Raw genomic sequence first — 15,057 nt, forward strand, 5'->3', positions numbered from 1 at the left:
TTTGGTTTTGGTCCACAGTGAAGAAAATTTTTCAAATGTGTTTTGTGAAAATGGTCTGGGTGGCCAGAGTATTGATTTGGTACGTGGGAGACCCAGCTTCATAGTTCTACTCTGGTTGATTCAGAGTTTTGCATCCCAGATCACTTCAAATCCTGCTGAGCAGGGATTTGAACCTGGGTCTTCAACATCAGTGCCCTAACAACCCAGCTGTCATCAGTCTTCCCTGTCCTATTCCTTGCCATTCTCCCATGATTCACACAACTGAAAAGCTTCTTGGCAAAAGGTAGGGTTGTAGGAAGTAATATAGGTCTCTGTAAAATGCTGCAACAAAACATTAGTTTCAGAAAAATGTTCTCACTAAAACCCTACTAGATCTCATCTTGCACTAGCTGGAGCTACTGCACAGTTTGTTTAAAGATCCCTTATCAGGCACTGAATAAGGTTGTCAAAAGGGACTTTGTTTAGATAAACACAAATGTGCCAATAAAAATAAATTATATCAGTTAACTCATTATCCGTTCTCATACTATTTAGATTGCTTTGCAGATTAGCATCTTTATATTCTTTACAATTGATTTGATTAAACAATTATCATATATCTTAAAATGACAAAAATACCGCATTTTACACATAAACACACACAGGATACTGTGGCATAATTATATCCTTTCATTTACTTAACACTTCAAATGTTATAGGAAGTTCTTAGATATTTTTACCAGACAAAACTTTCATTGCAATGCAATATACTTTATTTTGTACAGCTTCTTGCATACAAATTGTATCTTAAAACACTTTAGAGTTAATTATGCCCCTTGACATTTGTAAAATACCTAACAATGTAAAGTTTTTAATTCTAAAGAGTTGAAGTATAAAACAACTGTAGCAACATAAAGTGGTTCTTGAGTTCTAAAGTATCATAAATGTTTGAATTCAAATTTTTCAGAAACTCCACTTCCCAAAACCAAACCAAAATTCAACTACTGTTGACTGATGTGCCATATAACTATATTACTGTATTTGAGCAATGTGCACAATTAACTGAAAAAAAAGGTATTTGACATATTTCCTGATTGACTCCATAAGAGCGGAAATATGGCATGTCTGAGGAAGATATTGAGGAGTCTTTATGTAAAACTACAATTCTTTTTGGATCTTTGGTCTCTTTTGATTGTGAAAGGACCTGTCTATCCCATTTCAGAAAGGCAGACCATACACAGAGCTGAAGATAGAATTGTTAATCCTGTTATCAAGAATACAAAAGCCACAGGTTAAAGTTTCTCAATAGTGTTTTGGGGGTGTCCTAATTTCATATACAGTCAAAGGGGCTTAATGGACTCAGCAAATTGCCATAAATTTGAGTTCATTTAGCAGGTATTTCCTTTAAGGAATTTGTGGTAACATGAAGTTTAAAAAAGTTTAAAAAAAACCAAAAACAAACAACCAACCCTCCAAACACTCTAGAACTTGTTTTCCCATCTCCATACAGATCTATGACTGAGGGAGGTTCAGCTTCTCAAGCCTTGTTGAAGTTGTAAACAGTTATCAGACGGTACCTCAGAAGTAATCTAGTTGGTGCATGGTGCCTAATTATCACATCACCATGTAGTGTGGATAAAGAGACTGAGGCCTGCTGCTCTTAAAGGAACCAGACATTAGTTTTTTTTGATGGTATTAAGCAAACCACACATCCCACTCTTCCCTTTATATGCTATGCATTTACAAAGTACAAATAACATGGAATGGCATATGAAAGGGATTAAAAGATTGAAAAAATGAGTCACTTTAGTGGTTGTCTTTAATTAAATGGGCTTTCTTTATATGGTAAACCTGGAGACCCTGTAGAACCATTTTCCTAACAGTGTAGAAGGCATGGGGTAGGGAGGTATCTGAAGAAACACTCTTCCAGCTCTATGTGACCTAACAGTGTGGAAAGGCCTCAACTAACTCAAATTCTGTCTGTCAGTGTTGTTGTAGCCATGTTGGTCCCCGGCTACTTGAGACACAACACAGGTGAAGTAGTATCTTCTATTGGACCAATGTCTGTTGGTGAGAGAGACAAGCTTTTGAGCTACACAGAGCTCTTCTCCAGGTTTCTGGAGCTTGAAAGCTTGCCTCTTTCACCAACAGATGTTGGTCCAATAAAAGATATTACCTCATCTACCTTGTCTTGCTACAATTCTGTCTGGCCACAGCAGGCAGCACAAAGCTAGAAGTTTAGGGATATATTTTGGGCCAATGAAATCAATGGAAAGTTCTGCTCTGAAACTGATGCTATGACATATAGCCCTTGGTTTCTATTTTAGAGCCAACCTATGATAATGAATCATTTCTTTGTACTACTGGTCTGAATGGAAAATAAGCAGGAAAACAGGTTAAAGGGTTGAGTAAACTTGGTAAGTAGGAAGTATGGATCTGACCCTGTGAAATCCTGCGTACAGTCAATGACTGATGAAGTTTTTGGGAGTTGAGGTTGCTCAGCATCTTGCCAAGTGTTCAGCTTCTTGCCCTATCCAATTACAAATCTCACCCTACAACATACTCCCTTCAACTCAAAGATTCTGTTCATACAATCTTTGTAAGAAAGGAAAGACTGGGAAGCAACGCACGATGAATTCAGACGGTAGAGTGAATTCTAGAGTTTTGCAATCTGCTTGCAAAGTTTGAGAGAGGCAAGAAATCAGTGAATAAATAATATATTATTAATTATTTGTTCAGCTTTAATTGCTACAATAGGAAACTCAAAATTCACTTCAGTCCAGTTTTTGGAAATCTGGTGAACCTGCATATAAACTCAAGTAGAATTTCAGCTCCTATCAGTCTTGTCAGTCTTGTACCTAGTTCATTTTGTTTAATCTAAGTTGTTGAGCTTTTTTGTTCTATTTTGTTTTGTTTGTTTGTTTTGAGTGGGGTGTGTGTATCTTGTCTCACAGGTTGAGGTTTATAAATATAAGGTGAGCCCATTTGCTATAAAATCTAGGGCATTTGATATGTAGGAAAAATACATATCAAGTGAGTAATGTGGCCTGTTGGGTTGGAAAGCAATGCCAGATAGCTTCTAGAAGTAACAAAATTGGATCTGGTGGCCCCATCACAGCTCATCTGACTGTAAGGTGGATATCAATTTGTTGGTTTAGGAAGGAAACAGCACCCTCCTCCAGTCCACCAGCATGACAAGGGTGTCTGAGGTGAGCTAACCAGTTGCAACTTAAAGACCAGTGGTGGAGCACCAACAGTTAGGCTGCTAAGCAGGGACTACAGGTTTTCACCTGGCTTCTTCCACAGGAGTATTAAATGCCCATGAAATAGATGCTGATCCCTTTTCACCTTTTTTCTCTTGCAGCAAAGCAAGTAATTTACGTAGCCTGATATGGGGCTTACCATCACCAGACTATTGGTACAGTTGAAGGCCCAGGATGAGGTCTATTGATTAGCCTACAGCTGGGAATCTCATCTGCACTATAGCCCAGTTTGGATATTTAGAGGTGCATGTGTTGACTGCCAATCAGCTGACTGATGATGAGTTGTATTGACTGTATTGTGGTGAGGCTAAGGGTCATACTGAATATTTAAAGTGCTGGGTTGGGGCCAGGTAGGGTTGGTACCTGTCCTGATTTTTATAAGATCATCCCTGTTTTATTAGAGGGGGCCCATGACCTGGAATTTAGATTGACAGGACACCTTATGTCCAAAAACAATGGAGAGCCTCCCACTTACAAATAAGCTACATCTGACTTGAAATCTTTGTTATCAGACACAAATGTTATTTTCCTCAGTCATAGCATTCCACAGGAGTATGAATTGGGCTGCTTTTAAAATATGCAAATGCAGTAGCCACTTAGAAAAAAAATTGGATTTCATAGTCTGCAAACTAGAGAAGTACCAGCAGGTAGCCAAGGTGAGAGTGTGAGTATCTGGGAAGGATGAGATAGTGAAATGATAAAAACTGATCAGGAAAAATACTTCAGTATGTAGATTCAAACCACAGTTTTCTAGTTAGCACAGCAATAGCTAAGGCAGATTATCCTCCAAATACTGTGGAAAATGTCACTCTGTAAACACTGTAGATTGCTTGAATATTTATTAAAATAGACCAAAAGCTGAAAGTATCTGGATAAAACAACATTTATCATTACTTCAGTTTGTTAAATCACAGTATCTGTGAACAAAAAATAAAACTATAATTTTCATGTGTCAAACACGGGAAAATATAAGAATAAACACTGGAATTAAACTGGATAATTTTTTATATCTTCTGTTTTACAAGCTGCTGTTTAATGCTATTTAACTCATGTTAGTTACTAAAATGACTAATATTTTTAAAACTCGCTCCATGATGAAAACAAAAACAACTAAAAGGTCCTATTGCCATAATTTAACAGAAAGCAGAATCATATTTTCATTATCCAGGAGAACAATGTTATAAATACATCTGTTTTTCATCCATAATTATATAAATAATAAACATGCTGCCATTGCAAGGATTTTAATAGCTGATTATATGTAAGCAATATTATGATCTACGGGAGGGTGGCATGAGTTTTCATCATTCATTTTTATTGTGCTTATTCAGCGCCCTTGTCTTCATCTGAAAAATGAGGAACAGACTTCTTTGCCACAACGTTATCCAGTCTCTGTCCTTGCAGATATGGGTTCACACTCTGAAAAGAAAATTGTTTTAATTAAAAAGATACTGATTAGGAATGAGAAAATATATCCTAGGGTAACTAGCAATAATGGACATATAAAACAATTTTTACTGATCTGAGTGTCAAATGTAAACTGATAGGTTGCCTTCCCAATGATCTATCAGTCAAGCAGGCATGCCAATATCATTACTCTTGGAATGTTTGCGCCCTCCATATGATTACTCTAGTGTATTTGTCACTGCTCTAGTGATTCCAGTCCAGCATAGCCTAGTTCAAGGGTCGGCAACCTTTCAGAAGTGGTGTGCCGAGTCTTCATTTAGTCACTCCAACTGAAGGTTTTGTGTGCCAGTAATACATTTCAATGTTTTTAGAAGGTCTCTTTCTAGAAGTCTATAATATATAACTAAACTATTGTTGTATGTAACTTAAAAAGGTTTTTAAAACATTTAAGAAGCTTCATTTAAAATTAAATTAAAATGCAGAGCCCCCGGACCGGTGGCCAGGACCCGGACAGTGTGAGTGCCACTGAAAATCAGCTTGCGTGCCGCCTTCGGCACACATGCCATAGGTTGCCTACCCCTGGACTAGTTCCACTATATGGAAAATAAGAACCCTAAGCTTCTACCAGACCAGACCAGACCAGTAATATACTATATGTGTTTTATCCGAACAGGAAAATAAATCAAATAAACTCAACGGATTACTCACATGCACAGTGTTTATGTGATTAGGGTCTTAATTTGTAATGTTTAGTAAAAGTAGGATATAATATAGTTCCATCAAGCAGCTTTACAAATCTTTGAGGAGAATGTTGACACAAGGCTTATTTAGAAATAATTGATTGACTTGCAAATATTAAAACTCATTCTCTGGTTGCTAATTTTTCTTCTCAGTGCATGAAAAACAAATAGCTCCCAGGGAAAGATTTTAATATTTATAAATCAATTTTTCCCCTAAATAAGCTTTAATGCAAAAATAATTTATTCCACTGAAAAGAATTAAGGTCTTGTACCTATTGTGCAGTCCTTCAAAGTGGAGAAATAAATTAGAGGATTGACTAGAAACTTTAGTGTAATCTAAATAAAATGCTAATGTCTCGATTCTCTTCTCTTCAGTGGAAAAGGGGGACTGACAGGGTGCTGGAACGATTATTCCCATTTTATAGATGGGAAATTGTGGCATAGAAAGACTAAGTGACTTGCTCAGGGTCACACAGGAAGGCTGTAGCAGAGTAGAAAACTGAATCCTTGTCTGCCAAATTCCAGGCTAGTGCCCTAGTCACTGAGCCACCCTTCCTCTCATATGAGGATGATAAGCATTACATTCCCTGTTAACTCATGCAGCATGCAAACAGAGAACATCTTTCTTTCTTTTTGATGTGCACATTTCACTAATCTTATCTTAAAGTGCAGTTCTACTATGTAAAACTACGCTACGTATCTGCTCCCAGAGGCACATCTGCTTACTTTACTGACTTACAATGCATTGATGCTTTTTCTCCCTGTTAGCACTGCAAAACCAACATAAGTCTAGGAGAGGGAGGTGGATATTCTTCTGGGTCATGTAGTAATCATCAGAATTGATAACTAATTCTGATTGTGGAATGTTTATTGTTGGTGATGTGTGAATCAGAAAGAACTCAACTTGACTTCCGGCTTCCTGGTTCAGATTGCAGGGTAGGAAGTTAGAAAAACAATTTTTTACTTGTGCTTCAATTATTCCAAATAAAAACTACTCATTTTCTAATAAATATGGAACCCCTGATGCCATATTCAACAAGGTCACTTTTCAGTGTGAAAATGCACTTTAAATTTCAAAGTCCCATTTTCTTCTTACAGACAAATGCAGCAGCAACAAAGTTGAATGATAAATACCTTTTCTGAGACAGAGGAAGGGACAGGAGCAGTGAGAGAAGTTAGGGGTTAGAGAGATGGAGGATGCAAAAATTCTGCATGATCTCTGGACTCTGTGTTAAGTCATCAGGAGAAGAACCCATTCCGTTGTGTTTGTGACACAGCTGGATGCACAATAATGGTCCTAATTCTCCTCTTACACCTGGGGTAAATCAGTAGTAACTTCTCTGAAACTAATGGAACTACATCAATTATAAGGACAAAATCTGCCTTGCTTTACACCCTTACAGCATGTTGACACAGGCATCTGAGGGCAGAATTCTTTTCTATAGGGATCTAGCATTGGTAGTGGATTTTACACATATCTGTCAGTTTGAAGGAGAAATTATCCATGTTATTCAAAATCTTTTCCTATGCAAAATAAAACCTATTTAAAAAGCCAGTTAATATAATTCTTAGATTTTACGTGAAAGCTTTTCACCTGAATACATCTTCTGAATGCAATGCAGCTGGCTGTGATAGAATAATAAAATTTAGGTTTAGTGGACTTTTATGGAAGCAGGCACTGTAGTTTATCTCAGCAATGTCCTGACTTGAAGTAGTATTCTAAGTAATAATACAGATGTATTAGTCCAATTCTTCATTTCAGCAATAGGATTTTACCTTTTTAATCTTTATCATCTCTACACAGAAACAAGATATTAAAATGAAACAAGTTGCGTTCCGACAATTACCCTTTTTCTTCTTTTTGGTCCACCCTTTATCTTCTCAAAGAGAAAATTCTTATTCTACAAAAAAATATAAATATGGATCAAATTTGGTTAACTCTTCTTTTAAAGCAAGACTATATTATTTAAATATGAACATTTCAGAAACTAGTTTAGATTAGAATGTCATGTTATTGGAAAGATAAACCACAAGGAAACATTTGGATTACTGCAGCTATTAATACTACATTTTGCTATTCTTCAGGGATAGTCAGTGTCATCAACAATTAAACATAAGCATATTAGATAGTCTGAGATGTTATACTGAACTGTAATTTTTTTTGTGTGTGTGTGTACAGGGCCTCAGTGAGCAAGGAAATAATTATTAATTAAAAAATCCAAGGGATACCAGTCTGTTGTAGCTCTCTTCCTTTTTTTTTTGGAAATGATAATTGTGCCTGTTCAAGTTTTTCTTTATATATGCTTTCCAAATTCCATTAAAAATATCATTATCTTAGTCACTCGTACTGTTTCTGTGAGTATTTTATTCCACATATTTACTATTCTCTATGCAAAGAAGTTCTGCTAAAATTCTTTCAGTGCCCAATCCTTCCTTTGTTTAAATAGTGCCCCCAATAAAGTTTCTAAAAACCATTTGGTCTATAACATTTTTAATAGAGTGAACCTTTTAAAATCTGCCAAAAAATGTCTTGGCAGAAAGGAAAGTTATGATGAGGAAAAAAATATGACTTTGTGACCACAGTTTGTATAAGTGTTTCCACATATTGCTATATTTCATACATGTAGTGAACTCAAATAAGGTCTGGAATATCAGACACATGCTCAACAGATTTTGTTTCAATTCTGATTATACTTTAGAAAAAAGAAAAAAAAAGAAGCAACCTGAAAATGCAGTGAGAGAAGAATTACATTTTTAAAGGCAAACACTATATAAACAATGCCATTAATTCTGCTATAAACAACTGACCTAACATTCATCATATAAAGAGAAGATGAGAGACAAATTCACAAAACATTTCTACCCTCGTGCAGCCTTGATATGAAAAAAACAAACATTTTAGAGAGCTACAATGACATCTGCTAAAACTGCCTGTTTTGTACATTTCATGTTCATTAAACCCAAATTCACAAGGCATATCTCTTGCCCAACCTCAACTATTTCATCTGGGGTGTGCCAGAAAGGCAAAGGAACAGAGAGGAAATTGGCCAAAGAGAGACATTCTTGGCTTCAATCATTTATGCAAACTCACTTGGGGAAAACGTCAATTTAACATTTTAAAAAAGGCAGATGTGTGAATTATTCCCTGTAGGAACCAGCACACCATTTGCAGTTTATCTTCATACACTGTTTGACCTTATACTTTTCATTGGGGGTGTGGAGTTTCTGTCATAGAAAAAAGTGCATGGCTACTAAAGCTAACACTCGTATCAGGCAGGAAAATTCCTCACGATTGAACTGTTCCTGCTCAACAAGATCATATTTTGTTTAGTCTGTTTGGAAATGATTTAAGACCATAACTTCCATTTAAGTATAATGTGTAGCACAGAGCAGATAGGGTTATGGATCATGATCTAAAATTGGGTTCATATAGTAACAGGAAATCTGAAAATATGTGCCTGTGAAGGGGCATATGTGTTTGGGCCTCAGAACAGCATACAGCTCATACAGCCTGGTGGGTGGATGATTTCCTTCCCCTTCTCCCTGTGCATTTCCCTAACATCCAGCCCAGTTATTTAATCTGGGCATTAGGGTCTGAACTGGGGCCTAAGTACTCAAATTATGATGTTTGTAACCAACCTGGCTAATGCCATAGATGGGTGCATGGGGGGTGGAATCTCTCCTTAGATCTTATTGGTGATAATTTCAAGCAAATGAGCTTGCCCACCTCCATGCTTTGGATTTACATGACCATTTAGCAGAACTTACTTAAAAGGAAATATGCAAAAGCAATGCAGTACATTTACTACCTTGAGGAATACTTTTTATCATTCAATTCAGAATCTCCAGGTCACATAGTCTTCATATCTGAAGTTTTACGTACAGTACCAAATAAAAATATACCAAATTGAACTGAATAATCTGTTGTTACTGTCCAACATTAAAAAGGGTCAACAACCCTTGATGTAACCCTTCCTAATAATCATTATTGCTGCTCCAGTGTTTAGAAATGCGCTTGGGCAAAAATGTATCCACATAATTGGTGCTCCTGATTATTACACTTGCTGTAAGTCAGTTGTTTGATAACAGGCAGTTAGCATGCACAATTACCATAGAAATGCACATATAACTGTGTACATATATTTCTAAAAATCTATTTTAAAACATCCAACTGCCTTCAGAATCAGGCTGAAAAATGATCAAACTCCTTGTTCTTTAGATGGACAATCCACTGATGAAAAGCCAAATGGCAGGGTGTACTGCAATCACACCATCCCGATGTTTTGCTCAACAGTTCTATTCTTGTAAGCAAGCAGTGCCAAAACTGATGAGAATCCCTCCCTCTAACTCAGCTGTGAATTACACCTCTTTTGTAACATTTCATGCCACCTGCCCTTGTTGAACAGCAATTGCTTTCAGTTATACTAGCCTGACAGGGCTACCATAAAAATACGACCAGATATCCTCCCCCACACTTGCTTACATAGAACCATCCCTGATGAGTGGAAGAGAGATCCTTCTGAGCGACAAAGGTGTAACGCAACAGACTCTGGTCGTCAGCGGGCAGGACTGAACCAGGGACGTCTGGAGCTTAGTGCATGAGCCTCTACCACATGAGCTAAAACCCAACTGGATGTTAGTAAGGGCTGTACAGCAGACTCATTTAACTCTCTCTCTAAGTGGTCTTGGTGCCACTAGATGGGACAGAGCACCACACCCAGGAGGTGAGGTGTGTGGGTTACAAAGTCACCACCCAAGGTCAAGTTTTAAAAGCAAAAAACTGATCTTTCTGAGATGTCCAAAAATTACACCTTTTCTCATTTCAACACTTGGAGACTCCAGCTCCAACAGCATGAGATTAAGCTATCATATTATACTGTTCTGCTTCCCACCATCTTTTGATATTAAGTAAACATAACAAAGTCAGTACAAACAGAAATCTCTAAAGTGCTAGCTACAGGAACAAGATCTAAGGATCAGGGATGGCAATTTCTTTCATACTGAGGTCTCTGTCTTCTGGTGCACTTTCATTCCCACTCTCCATTTTGATTTTTTTTATTTTTTTTTAACTGGCTCTGGTCCACCCACTCTAACTGATAAACTAAACCAGCACTGTTTCTAGCCTCAAGATGAGGTGGAAATTCACGTTATTTAGTACAAACAAATGTTATTCAAAAATGTCATTGTCTTAATTCTCCACATGTATCATTATGAGTCAGATAGCCTGAATAAATTATATTGCCTCTTCTTTTTCCTTGCCTCTCACAGCATGAGCATGTTTAAAACTTCTGGTGTCAGTCAGTCTAAGAATATTCCTATGTGAAAGACAAATCATCTCAGTGGAAGTTTTTCTGGAAGTCAGCAACAGCTAATGCACCTCTCTAGATCGATGTCACCAGTTTAAGAGATAAGTTGTAGGGTAGAGAGAAGCAGAGTTCAGACAGAAAATACTTCCCTATTGCAAAAGAAGGTCTGACCAGAAAGGAAGAAAAAGGAAAAAAGAAAACATTCTCTGGCCAGAAGCTAGGAGAATGGAGAACCAGTAGTTACATGCAGGAGCCATCTGACTCATGTGACCTCAGTTGTCTCACCAGCCTCAGGTGGTCTATGGCTGGAAAGGAAAAAGAAAGCATTTTCTCCATGGCAAGAAAAATTAATCCATCATACTTTTAGGAGCCCTTCCCTCTGAAGCATAAAAATCACTATTTATAAGAGTTGGACGTGAACAAGCCAATCTATGGATATTTCTGTTTCAGACAAAAAAATATGAATTGACACAGATGCTTACATATGAACAGATAAGTTTATAATTGTTTACATATTAGTATCCCCATTAAATAACTGAACTATATAGATTTGGCACAAAGATGGACTTGTGGACTCTGCCATATGAGGTTATTTCTACCATTATTTAACCTTTACAAATGATGTTTTCAGACGTGAAGTAACAGTCTCTCTCTCTCTCAGACACACACGAGTAATATACAAGTTCCACAACTACACAAGCATTCAAGTAAATTATTTTATTATTTAAAAATCTATTTCTTCCCTCTCTTTCATAAACAAATCAACGTTATTTAACCTGCAACTATCATTTGACTTTGATTATTAATATGAGAGGAACACATGCTGTCTATCTGTGCTCCCTTTGTCAGCTCCCAGAACAGACAGTGTAGTTCACTGACCCACTGGTGCCAAGATCAAAAAAGGGGCTTGGGTTAGGTGTTGGTCCCTGCCCTATGTGCCCTTGACAGTGGGCCAGGTTTTGTGCTGATATAGAGGATACCCTGATTCTATGGGTATTGGTGATTCTTAGTTACGAAATCTACAAACTTCTGTAACATAGACCATTTGGGAAAATCTGGTTTAGAATAATTCAATATTTCACCCCTTATGTCTATACCATCCTTGGTCCCTCTGCTGAGATTGCCAACACATGCATCAACTAAAGGCAGCTATGGTAATATTGTGGGGAGTCAGAGGATGTGGGTGTACATAGTTGTATACCAGACAACTCACAGGCTATGAACAACTAGTTCTGGTCACTCACGTCATATCTAAGCCAGATTCCAAACAGTGATCTAAAACTGAATGGCCTGTACCACTTCATCATCTGGCTCTTATTTTTAAAATCTGTTAGGTCATTTTTAGACTGCCCTTCAGCTATAATTCTCCCAGAGTAAAATCCACTTACAATAGCAGCATTCACTGCATTTCTTTATCTTTTTAATATATAGCAATGTATGATGAGGAAGCAATTGGGGGATCCCCTGGATCTCAGCAGAGCATTTGACCATGGATATTAGCAGCAGTTTCATCTCTAATTTAAAAGACCTGGACTTGGCTTTGCTGCTGCCTCATATAATTTTGGTTGGGGAGCAAACAATTTGTTTTAATCCATATGTGGGAAGTTTCTTCCTGAATTAGTAGCAACTGATGGAAAACTAAAAAAATAACCCAAAAAAGCTCAAGATAAGGTACCTTACAATATTAACTAATGATTGCCTACAATTTGTTACATGTATATCATTAATGACAACCTAGTTTGATGTACCCTGATTCTGACATATTATTATAGTCCAAAAACTTGCAGCTATGTTTTTATCGTCTTCAGAGTGGCATTATGAAAATAAATTATGTATGAAAAATAAGAAAACTAACAATGTTATCTGGCATAAATAGTAAACTGAGTTCATCATCTGGTGTTTTAATATTACAACCTTTGATGCTAATTACTTAGACTGCAATAAGAGTTTCCAATATTTGGATTTTTGGCTTGACTCTGTCTAGAATTTTAGGGATAATATAAGTGAAGTAATTAAGGCTATAAATCTTAAACTGGGCTGGTCCTAAATGATGTATCATTGTCTTATGATTACAGCAAAAGAAGGCGCTGCCAAGCACGTCTGTTTATCAATATCTGCATATGGAAAGGTGGTTTAGCGTAAGTTTAGCTAAACTAAAGAGTTACAACTATGTATGAGATTTCTTGAGTTGTTCTACAAGTACTAGTGGTGACCTGTAATTGTTGTCTTTATGGTACCTTACATTGGATTTGGTATTAGATATCAAATTGATGTAGTGTGTCTTTTAAGATTAAGAAGTGGAATTCTCCTCAGACCAAATCTGGCCTGCGTTCTCATGTAAGTAGTCTTGCTGAAGTTATTGTACTACTTGTATGAACAGAGCAAGATTTTGCCCCTATTTTGCTTGCTATATTTGTTTTTCAGGATATATTCAAAAACTGGTCATGGACCAAAAAAATTCAATTCATTTAGCAATACAGCTTCGTCTCAATGTAATTTTATTGAAAGAGTCTCTTTTTAAATGATGGAAGTTTCAGAGTGGGGATATTTCAACTGGGTAATGTTAAGGCCTGATCCTGGTCTCACTAAAGTCAATAATAAAACTCTGTGTACAGGCCCAATTCTGCCACCCTTGTTCATGTTGAGTTATACCTTACTCCACGAGTAGTCCGCTGAAATCACTCTGCATGTAGTCATATTAAAAGTTATCACTCAGCTTGCACAAGAGTAGAGGCAACTGGTCATGAATGACTGTTAGCTAACAGTATAATCTCCAATTACTTGTCTCCTGGGCCCAGATTTTTAAAGGTATTTAGGCATTGCTCTGCTCAGCATTGCAAGGTCTAAGTGACTTAGGAGCCTAAGTCTTATTGAAAGTCAGTGATGCCTATGTCACATTTGAAAATGGGACTGAACTGTCTACGTCACATAAGTCCAGATCCTCAAAAGGTATTTAGGCACCTTTGATTTTACTGGGAACTAGGCACCTAATTACCTTTGAAGATCTGGGCCTTAGGCCTTGACTGAGGAATGAAGCAATGACCAGAAACCTTTAAAAATCTGGGCCCTGGTCTATAGTTGTGACCCGAAATTTTGTGCTAAAAATGTATAAATAGGTTTGGTGGTCGGTGCCTTGTAGTAGGAATACAATCCATTTGGGTCGTTAGATTTAATAGGTTCTTAATCATCATGCTTTAGGACAGGTGATAAGCTAGAGGCTTCTATTTTCTGTAATTTTCATTGCCTTCTGATTGGTAATATATTTTTCACCTTTTCTTTGCCATTATTTTGACACTGATTTCTTTTAAATAGGTCTAGGTACATCTCTTTAAGAAGTTTCCTTTCAAATGATTCTTTTTTTCAGGCAAAAGGAATCCATAGCTTTCTTCTTACAGTTGTGCGGTACCATTTAGCGGACCCAGCAGTCATTCCATCACTCAGCAAAAATAAATAAGAATAGTTTACTCACCCACTTGCCGAGGCTGGGATAGTCATGTTCTGGATCAAAAAGGTGTTGGTGCAGCTGGTATTCTCTGCTGAACTCTGCTGTGTCTGGTGTGTTTTCTAGACATCCATCGTCAGCTGCAAAAAGCAATTAGAAAGCACTAACTGCTTACCAACTTGCAAAGTGCACTATGAGAAACTCATATTTAGTTCAACATTTCTTAAATTCAGTTATTCAATACAAACTTTAAAAAAAACCCTGGGATACTGGAAATGCTACACAGCTTTTCTTTGAAAGGACTTGGTTAGGGTATTTTTAATTTTTGTGGAAATATTTTTAAATTCAACCCATTGGAAGCTTGAAAGTTAAATCTATTTCTTTTCCAATTCCACTCCTCTTCTCCCTACCCTCCACCACACTCCATCACTCCCAATCAAGGGCACAGACTAATTTTTTTTAGACAGAACACTGTGTTCTCCCAACTCTTAAAAAAATCCCGTGTTAAAAAGATGACTGTGCAGTTTATCAACTACCACAGGGACTTTCTCTAGAGACAAACTGGTTCTGGTGAAGAGATTTCAACAATTCTGTTTGGGAAGCCCATGGCAGGATGCCTATGTTAGCCCAGATAGAATCTGCTTTAATAAGCAGCTACCTGAATGGAGCTACATTTCTGGTTAGCCACTCTGTTCAGGAGAACTGCAGATCTTTAACATGGCACTTGCCCCCTATTTCAATGCCGTTTGAGGCTGAAGTTTGCACAGCAAAGGCAATTCTGCAGTTCAAATAAGAGTCTGACATGTCCAGCCAACCTCATTTGAAATACAATGGACAATTCCTGAAGTTGCATCTCAGAACATCAACAGGATTGATATTCAGAAAACCTGTCTGCTAGGTTTGTCAGTGGGTTGTATTGC

The 15,057-nt window shown here is 37.2% G+C and overlaps 1 protein-coding gene across 3 annotated transcripts in view; it reads right to left on the reverse strand.

Moving 5' to 3' along the window:
* Window positions 1-2,499: 2,499 nt before the first annotated feature.
* The window catches only part of LOC127051867 (neuroendocrine protein 7B2), a 76,857-nt gene continuing 64,299 nt past the window's right edge, over window positions 2,500-15,057 (reverse strand). For all 3 annotated transcript variants that reach the window (XM_050954806.1, XM_050954804.1, XM_050954805.1), the window contains 3 exons: window positions 14,165-14,277; window positions 7,237-7,290; window positions 2,500-4,661 (listed from right to left, as the gene is read on the reverse strand). In XM_050954806.1, coding sequence (XP_050810763.1) covers window positions 4,566-4,661; window positions 7,237-7,290; window positions 14,165-14,277 — 263 coding nt within the window. In that variant the 3' untranslated portion in view covers window positions 2,500-4,565. The remainder of the gene's footprint in view (window positions 4,662-7,236; window positions 7,291-14,164; window positions 14,278-15,057) is intronic.

Source organism: Gopherus flavomarginatus, chromosome 5 (genome assembly GCF_025201925.1).
Source record: "Gopherus flavomarginatus isolate rGopFla2 chromosome 5, rGopFla2.mat.asm, whole genome shotgun sequence".
NCBI classification, from domain to species: Eukaryota; Metazoa; Chordata; order Testudines; family Testudinidae; genus Gopherus; species Gopherus flavomarginatus.